At 34.3% G+C, this 21,129-nt stretch overlaps 1 protein-coding gene across 7 annotated transcripts in view; it reads right to left on the reverse strand.

The window, feature by feature from the left end:
* Positions 1 to 21,129, reverse strand: part of Dach2 (dachshund family transcription factor 2) — a 497,078-nt gene that overhangs the window by 179,455 nt on the left and 296,494 nt on the right. For all 7 annotated transcript variants that reach the window (XM_076562911.1, XM_076562912.1, XM_076562907.1 and 4 more), the window contains one exon: positions 3,405 to 3,536. In XM_076562911.1, the coding sequence (XP_076419026.1) occupies positions 3,405 to 3,536 (132 nt within the window). The remainder of the gene's footprint in view (positions 1 to 3,404; positions 3,537 to 21,129) is intronic.

Genomic DNA, 21,129 nt, shown 5'->3' on the forward strand with positions numbered 1-21,129 from the left:
ACAGTGGTTGCAATAGCATGCACAAAACCTGTACAAGCTGAAGACAGACCAAATCACAGCATTGAGGCAAAATTTAGCATGTGATCTCACCCCTAGCATCAAAGCCATTGGTAACTGATAGCTCATGGGAAAGGGAGAGTTGGTCCCTGATAAGTGGACCACACTTCAATGGAAAAAGAAACATCCAAGAATATGTCTTAATGAGTCAAAATAAAATAAGACAAATCTAGGTGGGCAGGAAAAGGGAGTTAGAAAAGAAAAGAGTTGGGTGGGGGAGGTGAATGTGTTCAAAACACATTATATGACATCCTTAAAAAACAAAAATGAAAATAATTTTGTATTGAACAAATATGGCATTTTCTCCATCCTTACGTACAGCTCTCACCCAATATATGAATATGATCTGAAGGCTCTAGGAACCAGTCATTTGTAAACAACTATTCATGGAGATAGTACATTCACTCTAACATATTTGAAACACCAATTTAAATATTGCATACTCATTGGAATCTTTGTATGGCTCTCTTATAATACAGACACATTTCTTCTTGTTTCTATATTTTCATAGTACTTTATTTCTCCTGTTTTCTTACTGCCATCTACTTCAGATTAGAGTAACATGTATACTGATTTGTCTTTTTTATACCTCCTTTCTTAGATCACAATAAAATTCAGGGATTCTTAATTTCTGCTTTTAGAGAGCAAAATATTGCCTGCTCATTGTTAAAATATCATGCATCATCACTGTTAATTCCATATAAAAAAACACTGTAACCTCAAGGACTGAATTAAATAATGAGTATACCTAGTGATACTTATTGTTTATGAAATGCCTGTTATTTGCTAGGTGCCTCAAGTCATTAGAATTCCATGTATCAAAATACCAAATGACTACTAGCTTATTACTTAATTCTCACATTTATGTCACCATGTAAATGAAAATTCAGTGTGTATTCCTCACTGACAACTCATAACACACAAAATTGAATATTATTATTGAATTGAGTATATTTTGTTTGTCTGATAGTATCCAGTACCTACCATGTAAATAAAAGCTTAATTATTCTCTAAGCCAAACTTTCCTTTGGGTTATATAGTCAACTTCCCACTTCTGTTTAAACTATGAACATTCAGGAAGAGCATGCTCATTACTAGTAATTAGGCCATAAATTTTGCCGACTCTGATCTCCTTTGTCAAGACCATGTACTTCTTTTTCTTCCTGGAAGGCATTAAAATAAACTAAAGTTGAGAAATCTGGCCTAGTCTTTGATCCCATTCAAATCTTGAGATAGGAAAACTAAAGATATCAAAGACATATTGGTCTCTCAGAATAAGAGACTATGTCACATTAAATCCTTAAAATAAATATACATTTGTAATGTAAACTTTTAAAACTATAATTTATTATTTTGTATTTTATTAAGCATTTTAGTTATGCAGGCTTTGAAAAAAATGCAGAAACTTCAATAGACTAATACCATACTCTCGATTCAAGTTGGCTCTCCTTTACTACACAGGGTGCAGAGCATGCTATACTACATCAAAACGAACTTTAAATGTTATGTGGTGAATAAAAGAGACTATATTTCTGTTTTATAGTACCCCATATAACATCAAATACAGAGGGAAATTTTTCTTATCACAGCAATGTACACATTGAGACATAGAAGATTATATCTATAAAGTAAAGTTATTAATTAGGTAGCCTGGAAATTGAGACACTGGTATGCTACAAAATATTTTGTGATCTTTTGTTATAAAGAAGAAAGGTGTTTCATAAAGTCTTGCTTTAAAATTAGTATTCTGAAATATAAATGATGTAGGGTGCTGAGTAAGTACATAATAAATTTATCATTTCAAATTATAATTCATAACATTAAATTTCAAAAGATTTTTTTCCTTAAACTGGTCACATTTCAGATACTTTAAGGCTGATTTTCAGCTTGAGCTGATAGACCCTTGGACACAGAAGCTGATAGTTCTCTCCTTGTTTTCTCATTTTAATATGTTTTAGTCTAATGATTAGATCAAGACAATGTCTTTTCATAATACAGTGTCAATGACTATTACTGAATCCTGAAAATATCAACTCTGTGGATGGAGTTAGATATAAGATCAAATACTAAGGCTGAAATTCACTAGCTTTACAATGTGGGCAAAGCAAAGTACTCCATACCTCTGTTTCTTTATTTGCAGATTGCAAATGTTAGAACAATCTTCTCACTGGATTTTGGTAAGAATTATTAGATCCAGAGTTCCAGATATTATGAATTCATAAAATATATTTTCAATGCTATATAGAAAGAAAATACCACTTGCTGAAAGAATTCTAAGTCTATAATTCACCAGGAACATTGCAAGTTTCCATGAGGGAAGTCAGAGTCATTTTACATACTACTTTAATTAACTACTTTTCTAACTTAATTCAGTTTTCCCTCCAAAATGAAGTCATAGCATTCTTTTTACATCTAGAAACCCTGAATTTAAGAGATAAATCTACTCATCTATCTGCTGCATTATTTTGAGTTTAATTGTAGAGTTAGCTTGGGAACTGTATTTCCTGAAACCATCATTGGTCACCTCAATTGCTATTTTTTCTCTAAAATTAAATCTTAGTCATTTATTTGTCAGTTTATCTACATGTGCTAATAGTTACAATCACATCCTTCCAAAATGTCAAAACACTTTCATATGACAAAGGTCAAAATACAGTTATCATAGGATAAAGGAATAAAAGCAAATAGTATGCAGTGAAAAGACATGACTGATTATACAAGCATCTTTCTCCCTCTCTCTTCTGTCTTTCCTCCCTCTCTCTTCTGTCTTTCCTTGCTAGCTCCTTGTTGTACTGCTTTTCAACTTAGGCATTGTGAATAATGCTTTGTGTCTACCAGAACCATCATTCAGCTAAACAGGTGGTTTTACAATTGAAAAGACTGGCCCAAAGAACCTGGAACATGGGCTGTGCCTTTCATTTTGAGAATGATGGAGTAAGACGTATGGCTTGAATCAGGAATCAGGCACTGCATTTATAACAGGGAGTACAACAGCTAATATTAGAATTAGAACTAAGTTACATCACAGAAGAACAGTAGAAAGATGGCAGGCCTGATGGATAAGGAAGAAGAATGGTATGGATTTAAGGTCAACCTGGGCTTTGTAGGGAAACCTTGTGTCACAAACAAAAACAGAAATTTCAAATGTTTATGAAATGGGAATCTGGGTTATAAACTGCGATAATTTTCTAATTTGAGTGTACATCTTACAAAAAAGCTAAAGGCTTTCCAAACTAACTATTTATAACCAAAGCACAGATAATATTCTTGGCTCTTTTTTCTTCCTCTCGTCCATCCTATAAAAAAACAGTAAGTGTTGCCTTTTGGTAACTGCTCAAGGCACTCACCTGTGTTAGAATTAAGGTCATCTGGCTCTGACTCAGCCCCATTTTGGCTTCCATTTCCCTGCAGAGTATTCATTGCCATAAGTTTCATCTTCTGGAGCTTCATTGCCTCAGCCATCGCTGCAGCTGTTATACCTAAAGTAGAACCATCAATTTAAAAATGGGACTCATTTCTTAATGATAGTAAAATGTGTGCATAGTTATTTAACAAGAATATGCTGCATGTTACCAGCAGAAAAGTAAATCACAAGTAAGCATTGAAATAATGAATATTTGAAAAATATATTTTCAACTCATAATAACTTCTTATTACAAATAGCATGAAAATATATTTTAAAGAGATTAGAATATGTGTCTGATCCACAATTAAAAACACAGAAAAACAAATAAGTAAAAAGGCCAACCATTGCAATTGTTCATTTTATTGATTTTAAGTAAAGAAGTACTAACTGCAAGAAGGGAAAGTAATCCAGGATGTAAAATGTGTGTGTGTGTGTGTGTGTGTGTGTGTGTGTGTGTGTGTGTGTGTTAAAATGAAATTAAGAATATTTGTGAGCAAGACTCCTGACATATCTTTAATAAACACAATTAAAAGTTCCAATATTTATTCATATGTCTAAGAAAATATCATCTGTATGCTCTGCAAGGGAACACTGGTGAGCAAACTAAGAATGTAATATAATATAAAACTGCTGAAGAATCATTTTATAATAGTGCTAGAAGGAAATTAAGAAGATATCATGTACAATTTCTTCTCTTAACAATAAGAAAATAGTAAACTTTTATAGCTCAGATATATACATAAAGATAGGTGACAAAGGACCACATTTGTTAGTGAAATTTACAGGTATTAAAGTTCTAAATCAGCTTGAAAGTGAATTTATGAAAATCATGAAAAGATAATTTCCTTTTGCCATATTCAGTCATACATTACTAGTTCCCAATTTATAGCTCCTTTCATTTGACTCAAAGTTTACAGATGTAAGCTATATCTCCCATGCTCTAAATTAGATTATGATGTATATTACAATTACTTTATACTCATAAATTATAAAATCTTGTTGAGTCTCTAGAAAAGTTGGAGAATATCTGTTTCTTCAAGTAGAACCACAGTCAAAATAACAAAGAAGAAAAATGTTATCAGTTATTTAAAAATGTTTTAGTACATTACTTTTTACTTCAACTGTCAAATTAAATTTTTTCAACAAGTTGTTTATAATAAGAGTACATTTAAGAAAAGAGAATGCCTTGGCATATATTCCCCCACTGTAGTATTGGGGATGGAATGCAGATGAAGTAATAAATATAATTTGAAAATAACAAATTTTACTTAGGTATAAGAATTTCAGCATAAATTAAATAATCAGAAAATGGTTATTGTAATGAAAGAAAGATAACTATAAAAGTGAAAGTGCTATAATTTCAGTTAAATACACAGGCATAATTCTTTGACAAATAAACTTTGTTGTTTTAGTAATGGATTCTCAGATCAGCTCTTTTATGAGTTTTCATATATGTATGTATATGTAAAATTAAATATAATAAGTGGACTGTTGATCTGAATAGAGACTTCACAAAAGAAAATATAAAAATGGCTAAGAAATGTCTCAGAATATGTTAATCATCTTGAGCAATTAGAATACAAAATCAAGCAACTTTGAGAGTTCATCTTACCCCAGTTAAAATAGCTAATATGAAGAAAACACCTGACAACAAATGCTAGAATGCACATGAGGGAAGGGGAGCTCTCATTCACACTTGATGGGAATTCAAATTGGTGCATCCAGTCTGAAAAATCAGTGTGGAAAATTACATACATAATGATATAACATATCTAGTTATATTTACATAAAGTTATGATATATGTGTAAATATATGCATATGTGTTATATATAATTACAAATATTATATATATATGATTTTATAGATAAATAGCATTCCAGTGTGTATATGTATTGCATTATCCTTATTCAATCATCTGATAAAGGACATTTAGGTTGTTTCTATTTCCTAGCTATTGTGAACAGAGCAGCACTGTACATGGCTGAGCAAGTATCCATGGAGTAGATTGCTGAGTCATTTGGACACATGCCAAAGAGTTGTATAACTTAATCATAGTTCTACATCTAACTTACTGAGAATTCTGAGATATTTCTTAGCCATTTTTATATTTCCCTTATGAACTCTCTGTTCAGATCAATGGCTCACTTTTTAATTGGATCATTTGTTTCCATGACTCTTTTTCTGTTTTAGTTTATATATTCTGTATATTAACCCTCCATCAGATGTATAGCCATAGAAAATTCTCTTTCATTCTGTGGGTTTCCTCTTTACTCAATTGAGAGTTTCCTTCATAAATGAATGGAACTAGAAGATACAATATTGAGTGGAGTAACGGAGACTCAGAAAGACAAATGCTGCTGCATGTTCTCCCTCATCTGTCATCCATAGCTACAAAATACTCGTATGTGAGTATGTAACATACAGGAATCTCAGACACTAGGAATGTAAAAAGGCACTATAGAAGGGACAGCACTAGAGAAGGAAATGGCAAGCTACAAACAATATGAAGGAGGAAATGAGAAAAATGGGAGGTGGGGCTTTAGTGGGAGAAGGAACCATTAAGAAGGAGAATGAAGAAGAGAGAAAAATAAATACTAAGAATATTTGAAAAATTCATAAGGAATCATTTTTATTGATGTAAAATTACACATCATGTATCTACACATACATGCTAAGCATGAGAAAGCCCCTTTCAAGCTGTTAGGGGAATCCAAGAGACCCCAAAACAATATAGGCTATTGATGTTGCCCTTGGTTGATCCAAGATGTTGAAGATAAGTTCTTGTTGTTGGAGACATTACATATTTTGGACTTAGGACCCACAGAATTTGAGCTGCATCTATCCTGAAAGCTTCCTCCATGAGGATTAGATTTTTTCTCCTTTATATAACTATTTTGTCTTAGATACTCCCAACATCCAAAATATTTATTTCATTAGACTAAGAAAGAAAGCATGTCATTATACAGTTTTTAACCTGCAATAAGGATACATGAAAAATTATGTAAAATACATCAGTTTCACTAGTATAAATTTTTCTAAGCAGAAAAACTAACTATTGCAATTATCACTTAGAAATACCATCCCTTAATCCCCATGACTAATGTCATTTTACCTAGTATGGGATCTCCATATTAAAATTCATACTTAGCTTTACTGGAAATTAACATCATCTTTCACTATGCTTGTATTTTGATGAGTTAAAATTTATGTGCATGTATTCTAGGTGATAGCTGATGTCAACCAGTGATTAGATTGTCAAGAAAAAATGGCATGACCCTTTGTTTCCCTGGAGATGATCTACCCATTAGTAAAGCAGAAGGTCTTGTGTTTGTGGCAGTTACAAACCCACTCTTCAAAAAATGTTGGAATTCTAGCTACTTCCAAATTATGGAATTTTGTTTCTTTTCTTTCTTTGTTCCTTCCTTCCTTCCTTCCTTCCTTCCTTCCTTCCTTCCTTCCTTCCTTCCTTCCTTCCTTCCTTTTCTTCTTCTTCTTCTTCTTCTTCTTCTTCTTCTTCTTCTTCTTCTTCTTCTTCTTCTTCTTCTTCTTTTCTCTCTCTCTCTCTCTCTCTCTCTCTCTCTCTCTCTCTCTCTCTCTCTCTCTCTCTCTCTCTCTCCCCTGCAATTTCCCCTTTCTCCTCTCCTCCCAGTACCCCCAGCCTCCCTTCTTCCTCTCCCTATCTTATTCTCCTCTATTACTATTCAGAAAATGTCAGGCCTCTCAAGTACTAAAAGAGACTACTGGAAGGGGAGGGGAATTTCAGGGTAAGGCGGAAACCTGGTGCAAGGGAAACTCCCAGGAATCTACAAGGAGGACACCAGCTAAGACTCCAAGCAATAGGAGATACATAACCTAAAGTGGCCATCTCCTGTGACCAGGCAAGACTTCCAGTGGATGGGACGCCAACTCAGCCACATAAGCTTCAACCTACAGTCTATCCTGCCTATGGGATGCTCTGGGATAATGGTGGTGCATAGATTGTGGGAGTGGCTAACCAATGACTATTCCAGCCTCATAACCATGCTTGAGTACAACCTAACCCATGGCACTGCCTGGAGCACCAGGACCCAAAGACTGGATGGCCTAGAGACCTAGGATAGAACGAAACACGACTGGAAAAAAAATGTCAAGGTAATGATACCTAATGATATTCTGTTATACTCATACATTGGGCCCTAGCCCAGTTGTCATCAGAGAGACTTCAGTAACTGCTAGAATCAGATGCAGAGACTCACAACAAAACACTGGGCCAAGCTCAGGGAATTCTTCTGAAGAGTGAGAGGACAAATTGTAAAAGCCAAAGGGGTCAAGGATGTCATAAGTAAACCCACAGAATCAACTAACTTGGTCTCATGGGGGCTCACAGAGACTGAACCAACAACCAGGGAGCCTGAGTGGGACTGACCTAGGCCCTCTGAATATATGTGACAGTTGCATATCTTGGTCTTCTTGTGAGACTCATGACAGTGGGAGCAGGGGATGTCTTTGACTCTCTTATTGGATTTTCAGTATTAACTTTGATAATAAAAATATCAGAAGACACTAACTATGCTGTTGCCAAGGGAGTCCTACCAAGTTGTGAGGCCTATGAACCACAACAATGACCTCCTTGGCAAGACATTTCTAAAAGCATGATACTGGTTGTCATACCTGAGCAGTAAACAACACCTATCTAATTGGGCTTAAAGGCTGCAACAAAGTAAGGGAAATTATACTTGGTACTATAAACAACCAAAATATCCAGGGCTAGGAAGATCTTGGGTATTAAAGGAGATCCTTCTACCACTTTACTAAACCATCATAATTTGTAACTGCATTTTAAATACTTATCCTTATACCCATAGATAATTGTAGGTCTAATCCTTCATCAAGTATGCCTTAGTATGCAGAAGATAGAGACATTTCCAGAAAAGCACAACTGGTCAATATTCACTGAACAACTCATCTCAGACCCAGTGCCCAGACTCAATGAATACATCTACAGTACAATATCTGTAACTCATGCTCAAGAACATAGTGGAAGAGAATGCAGGATGATTATAAAAGCTAGAGGACCAGAAAGACAGCTCTGTGACTGACACATCAAGAAAACATTGTTTTGCCCCAGGACTCCTAGACTTCTGGCTCATACAATCTTCTTGTCTCTTCTAGTAAGAAGCCCAGTGCCATGAATGTGATATCTCCCATCAATATGCTAGTCTGGAAGCCTTAGAGATCCCCTAAAATTAGTGGTTGATTTCATTGCTCTTGGTTGCCCAACAGAATTTGATGGGGAGACCCTATTGCTGAAGGCACTGTATATTTGAGACACAGGAAGATAAATCAAGGTCCCTCTGATCTAGGAGATTCATCCCTTTTGGAAAGCTTACATAGTGCCAGAATTGGCAATGCAGCCTGCTGAGGAAAACAGTAATCAACAGTCGATCACAGTTGTGAACCCTGGAGGGTATAATATCGACCAGCCTGGCAAGAATATGGCCACAAACACAAAAGTGGCATAACTGCTATGAGGATAAAAAATGATTTCTGAATTAATTTATGACACACCCCACAAGAAGAATTTCATGTCTGGTGATGTAAATCTAGCCAATAAGCATGGGTAAGAAAGACCACAGATTTTAGCAGAGAATCTACTATTATTTTGCTAAGTGGATATATTATCAAAGTGTTTCTAAATACATATCACCATACACATAGATTACTGTGGCTCTCATTCCTCATCAAAAAAATCTTCCTTGTATAGTGGATAACATTGAATATAGAGACTTACTTTTAGTCAAAGTGTTGAGAATAAGTTTCTGTGGAATGCTCAATTATAAATGGGACATCTACATAACACACCCTATCCCCAAGTCTCAGGGACAGCAGACAGAAAAGAAACACTAGTCACTCTAATTGCTGACTAAGTGATAATATGTGGCACTTATAATACTCTATACCCTTATCTTCTGTAATTACAAACATTTACTGAAGTATTTAATTTGCTAGTTACTACCTTAAATGTTTGCTTAAAGAATGACTCATTTATAAAAAGCCATACTTATATAGCACATACAACTTGATGTGTTTGTAGGTAAAAACACATATGTTGATACCATTATAAAAATGTGTTATAGATCTACCTTATTAAGATTCCTACCATCTACTATCTTGAGCAAAGGGTATGATAAGAATAGTCATCATAAGAGCTACTATCCTGATCTTGGAACACTTGGTTCTAAATGGGAAGTCTCCATCAAGTCCTTCCCCTCAGGGCTCAGAAACTCTATGTAAGAGGAGACAAACAGATTATAAGATCCAGTGGGATGGAGGATATGAAGGAAACAAGGCCTTTAAAACACAACAGTAACTAAGCACATATGAACTCACAGAGACTGTGGCAGCTTGCACAGGGTCTTCACGGATCTAAGTTAGAAGGTCCAAGAACTGAGTGAGTCATTGAACAGGGACACCCAACTCTAACCTAGAAATTATCTACAATTGATAACTGTGGGTGTCCACATAGGTTTCCTAGTGAAGTCTGAGCTTGCTTTACCAGCAGGGCTGCATAAGAGGATGATTGGACAACAGGCCTGGGTACCAGGTGTTTGGAAGTGTTTACACCTGGTTATATTTAGCAATATAGGGGAGGTCTTTTGCCTTGCCCTTGGCATTGTTATAAAAAGCCCTTTTGAATAAAATTCTGGGCCGGTGGATATTGATCCGGGTCCTCCCAAAGCTGACCTGTGTTTCTGTGTTTCTTCTTCTCGGCTAGGCCTATCATTCTATCTACAAGTTCCTTATTCCTCTCTCCTCCTCATAGGAACCCTGAAAAAGGTGAGGGTTGTCTTGCAGAGGAAAAAATAGTTTTTGCAAATGAAGACTCACTGAGTATACAAACCATTCATAAGGGCAGGCTCCATGCCCAGCAGTAGATGGCCAACACAACATAAACTCAATGGAATTTTTGGAAGTTTCATTTTTTGTCTCAAAGTGCTTTATCTGAGCATTTTTTATTTTGTTGCTCTTTTGCGTGTATGTTTTCTGATTTTGTGTTTTAATGGATTTTTTGTCTGTTTTGCATTTATGTGCCTCTGTGTGCATGTGTTTCTTGTGCATTTCTTTGTTTTTTAATTCTTATTTTTTGTTTGATTTTTTTATTTAACTGTTTTCTAAAGAGATAGAAGGAAGGCATGGGGTTGAATTATTGAGGAGATGGGAAGGATCTGGGAGATGAGTGAGGAGAAATTGTGATCAGGATATGTTATATGAAAAATAATTTCAATTTAAAAAATGAAAAAGTCTACTCTCCGAACAAAATTTTAAATATACAAATTATTGATTATCCAAACAATTTTGTGCATTTTTACTAATGGTTCGCTGTCTCTTGCACTGTCGACCCTATATGCAACTTTACTCAGCTTCTATAATTGTAAGTTTTATATGCATCATGTAACATGCAGCATATAATGTTTTTCCTGTGTATAGCTTATTTTCTTTAGAATAACAGATTTATATTTACTCATATGTCACAAATAATAATAAGTAACAAAACCATTTTTAAGTTGAGAAATGAAATTCCAGTGTATATTATTGATACAGAACATTTTCTTTATGTGTTCATCTCTTTCTAGAAATATAACTTGCATGTTTGGGCTATCATGAGTAGTGTAATTTAAAGGAAAATACAATGTTTACTTGTTTGTAATCCTGATTTTGATTTTTGTATATGTATCAACTAGTGTATATTTTTGTTGATGATGATATTTACCTTGGTGTTATTGAGCTTTAAAACTTCTGCACACTTTTGGATATTATAGTCTGAAATATATATAGTTTCTTGGATACTATAGTCTGAAAATGTTTTCTTCCACTCTGTCAGTTGTCCTCTTTCTGGTTTGACTATTTTCCTTGCTCGTCAGAAGCTTTTCAGCATGATGTAGTCACACTGGTCCATTTTGCTTTTGTTTCATGTGCTTCTGTTGTCATTTTCAAGAAATCGCTACCAAAGCAAATGTCAAGCAGATTTTTCCCTATGCTTTCTTCTGGAAGTTGTGTGGTTTCACACTATATGTTTTAAGATTTCAAATCATTTGGTGAACAGCTCAATTTCTCATTTCTGCTTTGATATCCAGTTTTGCAAACACATGTTATTGAAGAGTTTATCACTGCCCCATTGTATAAGTTTCCAAACTTTGTTCTTAATCTAAATTTAACATTGGAATATGATAAAGTCTATATTCCTCTAAATTACACATGATTCTACTTAAGGCTTAGAGTGTCTAGGAATATTCTTGACAGGGACAGGAAGTTCAAGAAATATCTAAATTAATCTTCCAATTTTATAAATAAAAATCTCTGAAACCCAGAAAGAAAGTTTGAGGGAAAGGCTTAAGTTAGTAGCCTGTTAGTAGTTCAGGAAATATTCCCATCTCCTGCTTTGTCATTTAGATTATTCAACTACTAATCCTGTATTCATGATCCTTATTTCAACTCAAATAATTCTACAATGGAATTCTGTCATCTGTGTCACTGAAAAGATTATGGGGAGTAATCGTATCACATAATTTTTCTGTGCTTCAATTTATATGTATAAAGAAGATACTACACTGGATTATAACAGGAGGACCTTGTAAAACAATTATCTCAATGACATTTTCTTTCTATTGTATGCATTTGTGAAAAACCTGTGTTGTTTTTTATTATTATTATGCATGTGCATACCTAAATAAAAGTTTCTTTGAAATATTTTCACTAGAAAAAAGAGTATTAGATTTATAAATATATTAGATGTATAATCATTAAAGCACAAGTTTTATGTCAGGGTATCTATCACATAACAAAATTTCAAAGGACGAAAATGTATTTTTGTTTTATTTTGTTTTGTTTTGAAAGTGAGAAAGCTTGTAGTTGGGTGGTTAGGGGGCATGGGTGATCTGGGAGGAGTTGTGTGAGGAAAGAATATGATCAAAATATATTGTATGAAAAATATTTAAAAAATTTAGAAAGGCAAAATATGCAAAAAACACAAAGTAAACAAAATAACAACAATAACCTTCATGTGTATGAGTACTCAAAAGTGTTTTGACTTTTTCATCTTTTTTTTTCTCCTTTTTCTTTGTTGACAGTCAGGTTTGGTTCTATTCCTGGGTCTCTGGGCTGTCCATCCTCTTGTTCTTGTCCATCCAGGCAATGTCAGGCATGGGCTCCCTTTCTTGGCATGGGCCTAAAGTTGGACGAGTCATTGGTTGACCATTCCTGTGACCAAGTCCTGTGCCACCATTACCCCTACACATCTTACAGGTAGGAAAAATTATAGGTTGAAAGTTTTGTGGCTGTATTGATGTACCAGTCTCCCTGAAGGGAACCTTGCTTGGTTATACAAGATGACAAGTCCAGGCTCTGTATCCTCTATTACCAGACGATTTTGCTAGGGTCACTCATAGATTCAAGGTAGTTTCCACTGCACTAGGTTTCTACATTGCTCCCAAAATGCCCCCAACTTCCAATTGTCTCTCCCAGTAATCTCATCCTCTACCTTCATAGGTGATCCCTCCTATTCCCATTCCCACCCACCCCTCAGTCCACCTACAAAATCAATTTCCCCTTTCCAGGGAGATACATGCATCTCCTTTTGAGACCTCCTTGTTGCTTATCCTCTCTGAGTCTGGGGATTGTGAATTATTATCCTTTACTTAATATCTAATGTCCACATAGAAATGAGTACATACCAGGTTTGTCTTTCTGGACCCGAGTTAACTCACTCATGATTTTTTCTAGTTCCATCCATTTGCCTGCCAATTTCATTTATGTCGTTGTGTTTAACAGCTGAGTAATACTCTATTGTGAAAAGGTACCACATTTTCTTAATCCATTCTTTAGTTAAGGGTCATCTGGATTATTTGCATTTCTGGCTATTATAAATGAAGCTGCTATGAACACAGTTGAGCAAATGTCCTTGTGGTAGGATGGAGAGTCCATAGATTATATGTCCAAGAGTAGTATAGCTAGGGATTGAGGTATATAGAATCAGAATTTTCTGAGGAACCACTATAGTAGTTTCCATAGTGATTTCCATGGTGGCTGCACAAGAAATGATGAAGCATTCCTCTTGCTCCATATGATCTTCAGCATGAGATGTCATTTGTGTTATTGAACTTGGCCATTCTGACATGTGTAAGAGGGAATCTCAGAGTCATTTTGATTTGCATTTCCTTGATATATAAGGATGATGAACATTTATTTAAGAGTTTCTTGGACATTTGAGATTCTGTGCGGCATTTACCCACCAATCCCACAGCTCCCCAGAGTTTTCTTGAGTGCGAGAAGTAGGAAATATTAGATAGAAGGATTTAGATTGTGGAGATAAACAGATAGAAAATAAAGGATAGCCTTGAGATGGCCTGGAACCTATTCCAAGGAGCCCCGACTGTCTCTGCCCCAGGGTATTTATAGAGACAACAAGGGGTGGCACAAAAGACCTCCCCCCAGCACAGCCAAGTACAGACCATTTCAGACACCTGCACTCAGGCCCATGGTCCTAATCATCCTCTCTATGTGGACCTGCTGGGTAAAGCCACGAGGAACCTGAAAACGGGCTTCCACAAGATTCCAATGTTAAAAATTCTCTATTTAGATATGTACCCCATTTTTAATAGAATTATTTGGTTTGTTAATGTATAGTTTCTTGAATTCTTTATATATTTTGGATATTAGCATTCTCTCAGATGTGGAGTTGGTGAAAATCTTTTCCCATTCTGCAGGCTGCCATTTGAAATGATATTCTGCAATGCTCATAGATCTATGTCTAGCACAAGAGTCATCAGAGAGGCATCATCCAGCGACTGATGGGATCAGATGAAGATACCCATAGACAAATACTAGGAAGACCAAGGCAACCCAGCAGAAGAGGGGAGGAAGGATTGTAGGAGCCAGAGGGGTAGAGTACAGTAGTACAGCAGGAGAACATGGCTCACAAATTCAACTAATCAGGTCCCCTAGGGGCTCACAGAGACAGAAGCAAAAATCATGGACCCTGTATGGGTCTGAGATAGGTCCTCTACATATACATTATGGTTGTGTAGCTTGATGTTCATGCGGGATTCCTAACAGTGGGAGTGGGGATATCTCTTACTCTTTTGTCTGTGGTTGGGACCCTTTCCCTCCTACTATTGTTGCCTTATTCTGCCTTGATATAAGTGATTGTGCTAGTCTTACTGCAATTTCTTATACCATGTTTGGTTGATTTCCCTGGGAGGCCTGCTGTTTTATTTTTGTTATTTGTTCGTTTTTGGAAGGGAAATGGAGAAGTAGATCTGGGGAGGCCATGAAATTAAAAGTGTGGGTACAGGAAAGGAACTGGAGTTGGGTGGAGGAAAGAGTAAAAAATAATATAAATATAGTACTCATGTATGAAACAGTCAAAAAACAATAGTAAAAGTGTATATAAGCAAGTAACTAAATAAATAAAATGGTCACAAAAACTAAACTAAGTGTAAAAATAATGAAGTGCAGAGAAGGCATTTTAAGTGATTATAGACCAACATTGCAGTGACTCTTCTGGTCACCATCCAGTTATAAACACAATATTAAAGATAATATAATACTGAGAGAACGATTGACAAATTATAACTAGAGGTACACTAAATATTAGCTAGAACTTAGATTTAGTCATGAAATGGTGTAGGCAGTAGATTATCTATCTATCTATCTATCTATCTATCTATCTATCTATCTATCTATCTATCTATCTATATGTGTGTGAGTGTATGTGTGTGTGTGTGTGCGAGAGTGTGTGTGTGTGTGTATAATTTTTTTGCAGACATACTTGAGTTGTAGATAGATATTAAGAGGGATACAATCAATCTGTGTTCACATTCAACTTACCCTTCAAAAATGACAGATTGGAAGATGTACAATAAGACAGTGAATTTTAATTTCAGAATGGAGCCAGAGAGGAAAATGACAATTAAAGAAGGTTGGCAAAGCACTGTAGAGTGCAACCAAAACACAGCTTAGAAGGCTGGCTGCAATTTTGAACAAATTACTGTGGCCTTAAATGCCTAACAAAACTCTCAGTTTCCAAGCAACTATGTATTTACATTGTACAGCTTTGTCTAAACAAAGTAATTGAAATAATCTGAAAGTCTAAAAATCTTCTCAAATACTCCTACTATATCTGCTCTTAAACAATTATAAGAAAGAAGCAATGTATCAACCCTATTTTTAACCAACATTTTCAAACTGTGTTTTATGGAACATTTGCACCACAAAATGTGTAAAATATAGTCTCCTTTAAAAAAAGATGTTTAAAATGGAAATAAAGGTGTCCTAAGGCCAAACTTGTCCGTACTAGGTTCATAAAAAGAAAACTGTATACGGCATTCCCTAAATAAATACTTGTTTAAATTCTTTATACTTTTAAAGTCTGTACACATAATAACTTCACAAGTGACACTGCTCAAATGAGGAAACTGAGGCGCAGACTTGTGGAATGTTAAAGAGCAACTGTCATTGCAGTTTGGATGTTTGTATCCAGGCACACTACATCTCATTTATCTTTTTTGCTTTTTTAGATTTTGTTTGTTTGTTTGTTTGTTTGTTTGTTTTGTGGTGGTGGTTGTTTTGCTTTTGACATGGGGTCTCATCCTGTAGTTTAGGCTAAATTGGAATTCACTGTGAACTCTAGAAATCTTCCTGCCTTAGCCTCTCAACTACTGTGACAGTAGCTAGCTACTATCCCTGCCGTCTGTGTTTCTTACTGTAGAGTTTTTCAAAGCAATTTAAATGCAATATTCATCATAGACTAGAACTTCTCTAAATACAGTACCACTATAGGATCACAATTGGAAAAATGTTACTTGGATGCAAATTCAAATTCAACTTCTTGGGTATTTTTGTTTCTTGTATTTGAATATTTCTTTGAGTAACAATCATTTACACTTGTAACTTCTATTATCATGTTAAATTGGAAACTTTCCAGATTTCTATCCTTAATCTTTAAGAAAATTATCAAATATTTTGTTCATAACAAAGACTATTTCAATTTTAAGAAAAATTAAACCATATTAACGCTTGAACAGGAGAAAGGATATTTTCTATTATGTTACACACCTTACAAGGCAATTAATTAGAATATTCTTCTACAGCTTAACAAGACGTTTAAAGATAACTTCTAAGAGCCTTTACAGTCACAACCTTCCATAGGTTTATGATTTTTGTACTGGGGGTTTCAGGCCTGGTAGATCTGAACGTAAGTCTAAGTGAGAGTACACATATGAAAAGTAGATACAACAAAGCTCTTCCAATTTATGACATTAGAATGTAAATATCTTGAAGTCAGGGATGGTGATGCCTCTGGAGATTCCTATATTGTACAGAATTGTCCTGGCTATCCTGTTGTTGTTTTTTTTCATATGAAGTTGAGTGTTGTGCTTTGGGGGTTTGTGAAGTATTGTGTTGGGATTCTGGTAGGGACTGCACTGAATCTGAAGATGGTTTTTAGTAAGATTGCCATTTGTACTATGTTGATACTACCTATCCAAGGTCATGGGAGATCTTTCCATTTTCTAATATCTTCTTCAATTTTTCTTCAAAACCTTAAACTCTCTGTCATACAGGTCTTTCACTTGCTTGGACAGAGTTATCTCAAGATATTTCCTGTTATTTGGGGCTATTGTAAAGGGTGATGTTTCCCTGATTCCTTTTTCAGTCCATTTATCACTTGTGTATAGGAGAGCTATTGATTTCTTTTAGTTAATCCTGTATCCTGCCACAATGCTGAAGGTTTTAATCAGCTGTAGGGGGTCCCTGGAAGAATTGTTGGGGTGACTTATGTATACTATCTTATCATCTGCAAATATCGAACATTTCATTAATATACACAAACTATATCTGTATTCTCAATTATACCTGAAACACTTTATAAAACACAATAGAATGCTAACTTTAGTAGTACATATGTAAAGTTAGGAAGCATACAGATAAAATTAGCATTTTTCTTACATAAGGATAACATGAAAATCTCTCCAATGTTCCTATTTTAGTGACTGCACAACAATTTGAATGTACTTAATACACTGATGTGAATACTTTAAAATGTTTGAACTGTACATTTAACACAATACAAAGCCTATTTGGTCACATCAGTAATCACCTATAATCAAGTACTAATAACAATATAATAGATGGAAAGTTTTTGATATCAGATGCAATTCTTAGCTTTTTTAAAATTGCTCAAATGTATTTGAGTTTCACTTCAAATGTTTAAACTGAAATGTAATTTATACTGGAAGTATACTGGATTATAGCAACAAAGCAATGAGTTGTAAGCCCCTGAAGCACAATTATAGGGATACACTTGCTAGAAAAGAATGGCATTATTAGAAGAAAGCTGAAAACCAAAATACTTTACTGAATCATTCATTGAATTTCTTTGGATGTAAGAAAAAATACTAATAATCATTAATTCAAATAATGGCTACATTTGTATCATTGAGTATTGGTTTTTAGCAAGTATGACATCTAGGGATAAATTCAAGAGGAAGAACAAACACCATAGCAAGGAGAAAGGGGGAAGAAAAGTGAAGATGACCTACATAGATTCAAATTAAACATGTATATACATTTCACCTAGAGATTGCTCCCAAAATCGAAAGGTACTTAATTCATTACATGAATTTTGACATTATGTGTATATATATTTCAGCGAGTAAAGTATTTAGGAAGATATCAATTATCAATTGCCATTTCCGGTACAATATTAATACAAAATATAACATTATATTTCCATTAACAAACAGAGGTAAACTCTGTAAAATTTCATTATCTACACACCATTCACCCTGTTAACTACACAGCATTCTATGGCATTTTTTGGAACGTCAATTATTCTTGTGTGAAAAAAATAGCTTCCAAAATAGAGTAAAATGAAATACATTTTTCTTTAGAAAACAAATATAGGAGGAAAACTGTCTATTTCCTGCTAGAAATAGAATAAATGGAAAGTTAGCCTAAATTTAAAACAAAAATCTTTAGTTTAAAATTAAACTGCAGTTTTAACTTCTATATAGCAGCTAAAGACAACTCAAATGATGAAAATATTAAAATTAAAAATCAGTAATGAATCACATTCTAGAAAAGCAACTGGCTCCTAAAGATTACTGCCTCTTGTGGCATTAAGGGAGTAGTCGTTCCATGGACATATCAGATAACTGCCAGAGAATCAATGATGCAGTCAGTTCTCCACTCCTTGGGATATTTGCTCTTAGCCATGTTGGCTGCCCTAAAACAACCACCACTACTTCCATACTTTGCTATTTTCATTCACTACTGTAATGTTTTTTAGTCTAAATATTTATATTCTAACTAAATTAGAAAACAGGAGATCTAGGAGAATTTAACTATGCACCATGCATACATATATTAAATAGATGAAATGTAAATATGGATAAGTGGTCTATCTATACTCACATCAAATAATATAGAAATGAACAGAAAGATACCTGAAATAACCACATAATCAAATGCATGTGAATTCTTTGGAAAGTAAACAGATACCATGAAAATATTAATCTTGTCTTGTGTCTTATTTTACTTTGTCACTTAAATAATTATAATCTATTGTGACTTTTGGAACTCATTCTCTACTACTTTTTTATTAATACTTTACACTAAGTTTCTATGACCAAAAAATACTGTCATGCAGAGTATGATGACTAAGAAGTGTGTATCATACAAATATTTCTTTAATATTAGTTTACATGTAATTTCTTTAATATTCTCGGAACAGTACCATTTCTAGGAGATGGAGTTTTGGGTATTAGTAGTTATTGCCTCTAAAAATACAAAAACTTAGTCACTTTTTACTAAAATTCCTGTGGAGAATATTCTCATCCATTAAGTCAATAATATAACATGTTTGAACTATAGGCATCCACTATTTCATTTTTGCCTAATACAATGAATAGGTACAAAGAGAATACTGATCTCTCCCCTTGATTCTCAAAAAATGGCTAATGATAACTAGTTCATTCTTGAGAATAATAGAAAAATAGGTATAAAGAATATAATTAGGCCAGATCATTAATAAACAAAAAACATACATTCCCACTCACACACTTATGTGCACACACAGTAAAGATACTGAGCAGAGCTAGTACAAGACTAGATGATTTATAATGTGGCACATTCTTGCTCACCAGAATTCTGTCATAGTCTTATTAACAATAAATTCAGAAAGAGATACAAACCATTTTTTCTTTTTGCAACCAATAGCTTCAGGTTGCTAAGGGGGCACAGTAACTCAAAGACATCAAATGAAAGAAAGGCCATAAAGAAATTTATCTTTTTCTTAACCCCATTTTTTCAGTCAGAATCCAAACATTTTGGTGATAATATATTTGACCTCAATACTGCCATAGCAGGAAATGAACAAACAATACACAGTTGGGAGATAGATGAGGATGAAATAGCCTAACACAATGAAAGAAACACTATACCACTTTGATGTTGAGATAAGAAGTTCAGTCTTTTGTGGATTTACAAATTTCTGTAACTATTTCACATCAATACATTAATGTTCAGAACCCATATGTTAGAGGAAAGTATTATAATTAACTAAGCTCTGTTTTGTTAGTTTCTTTCATTTGATTTGTGCCCTGTACCATTTTGTCTTGGGTCTTTGATGTTGTTTAAAGGACATGCTTCAAAAAAGATTGTAGCAACTGTTTAAACAGTTGGCATAAATAATGGGCTGTCCAGAGTCAAATGCATAATTTCAAGGTGAGCTAACCCATCATTCCTTCTGTTGACAATCCCAGTAATAAAAAAAATTTGGCTCAGTCAAATTATACTTTTTAATCAGCTACTACTCAGTTGTTTTAAATGTATAATCATAATTTATATTTAATTATATATCACAGATAATGCTAATATATTTTCTAAAAGTAATTTTTTTTCATTTTGTCTGGTTCACAGTAACATATAGGAACTTTAGAAATGGAATATAAAATAGCAAAGTTGCACACAAGATACATTTTGCTTTTTAGTTCCAATTGTGGCTACAAAAATTACACTGCAACATTATCTTTCCAAAGCTAACTGTAAGCAGCTTTACTTCACCACCATCTACTACAAGTGTAAATAGAATATACTGACTATATAAGATACATTTTATTCTAATGGATCTACATTCTTTCTGCACCAAACTATTGGAAAAAATACTTCCTGAATAATCTCCCAGTCTCTAGTTTTTTCAGTGGATTTTATTCGTGACATTTTCACAAAGAAATGTTCTCTCATTCCTCAAATCTACGTAGCCCTTCCTTGCAGTCTGGACAATAAAGTTCCAAATTAGAACCTGGTATTTACAACTCCTCAAATCTGACTGTGCCCATTTTTGTGCAGAATTCCTACTCTTTTCCTACACATATTCAGTACTCTATCCAGACTTAACCCTTTTGCCCACACGAATTTGAATTTATCTTCATATTTCTGCTGATTTATCACTTTGTCCCAAAATACTTTAATCTCTGAGATATAATTTTAACCAAACCAATCTTTAAAGTATCACTGTAGATATTAAATTGAAATTGAAATTTTGATTTATTCTAACAATTAACAATCTTTCATTATTTGAATTTTTATAGAGTACTCTATATAGACATATGAATATTTATAACTCTTC

This window comes from Peromyscus maniculatus, chromosome X, assembly GCF_049852395.1.
Source record: "Peromyscus maniculatus bairdii isolate BWxNUB_F1_BW_parent chromosome X, HU_Pman_BW_mat_3.1, whole genome shotgun sequence".
In the NCBI taxonomy this organism is placed as follows: Eukaryota; Metazoa; Chordata; class Mammalia; order Rodentia; family Cricetidae; genus Peromyscus; species Peromyscus maniculatus.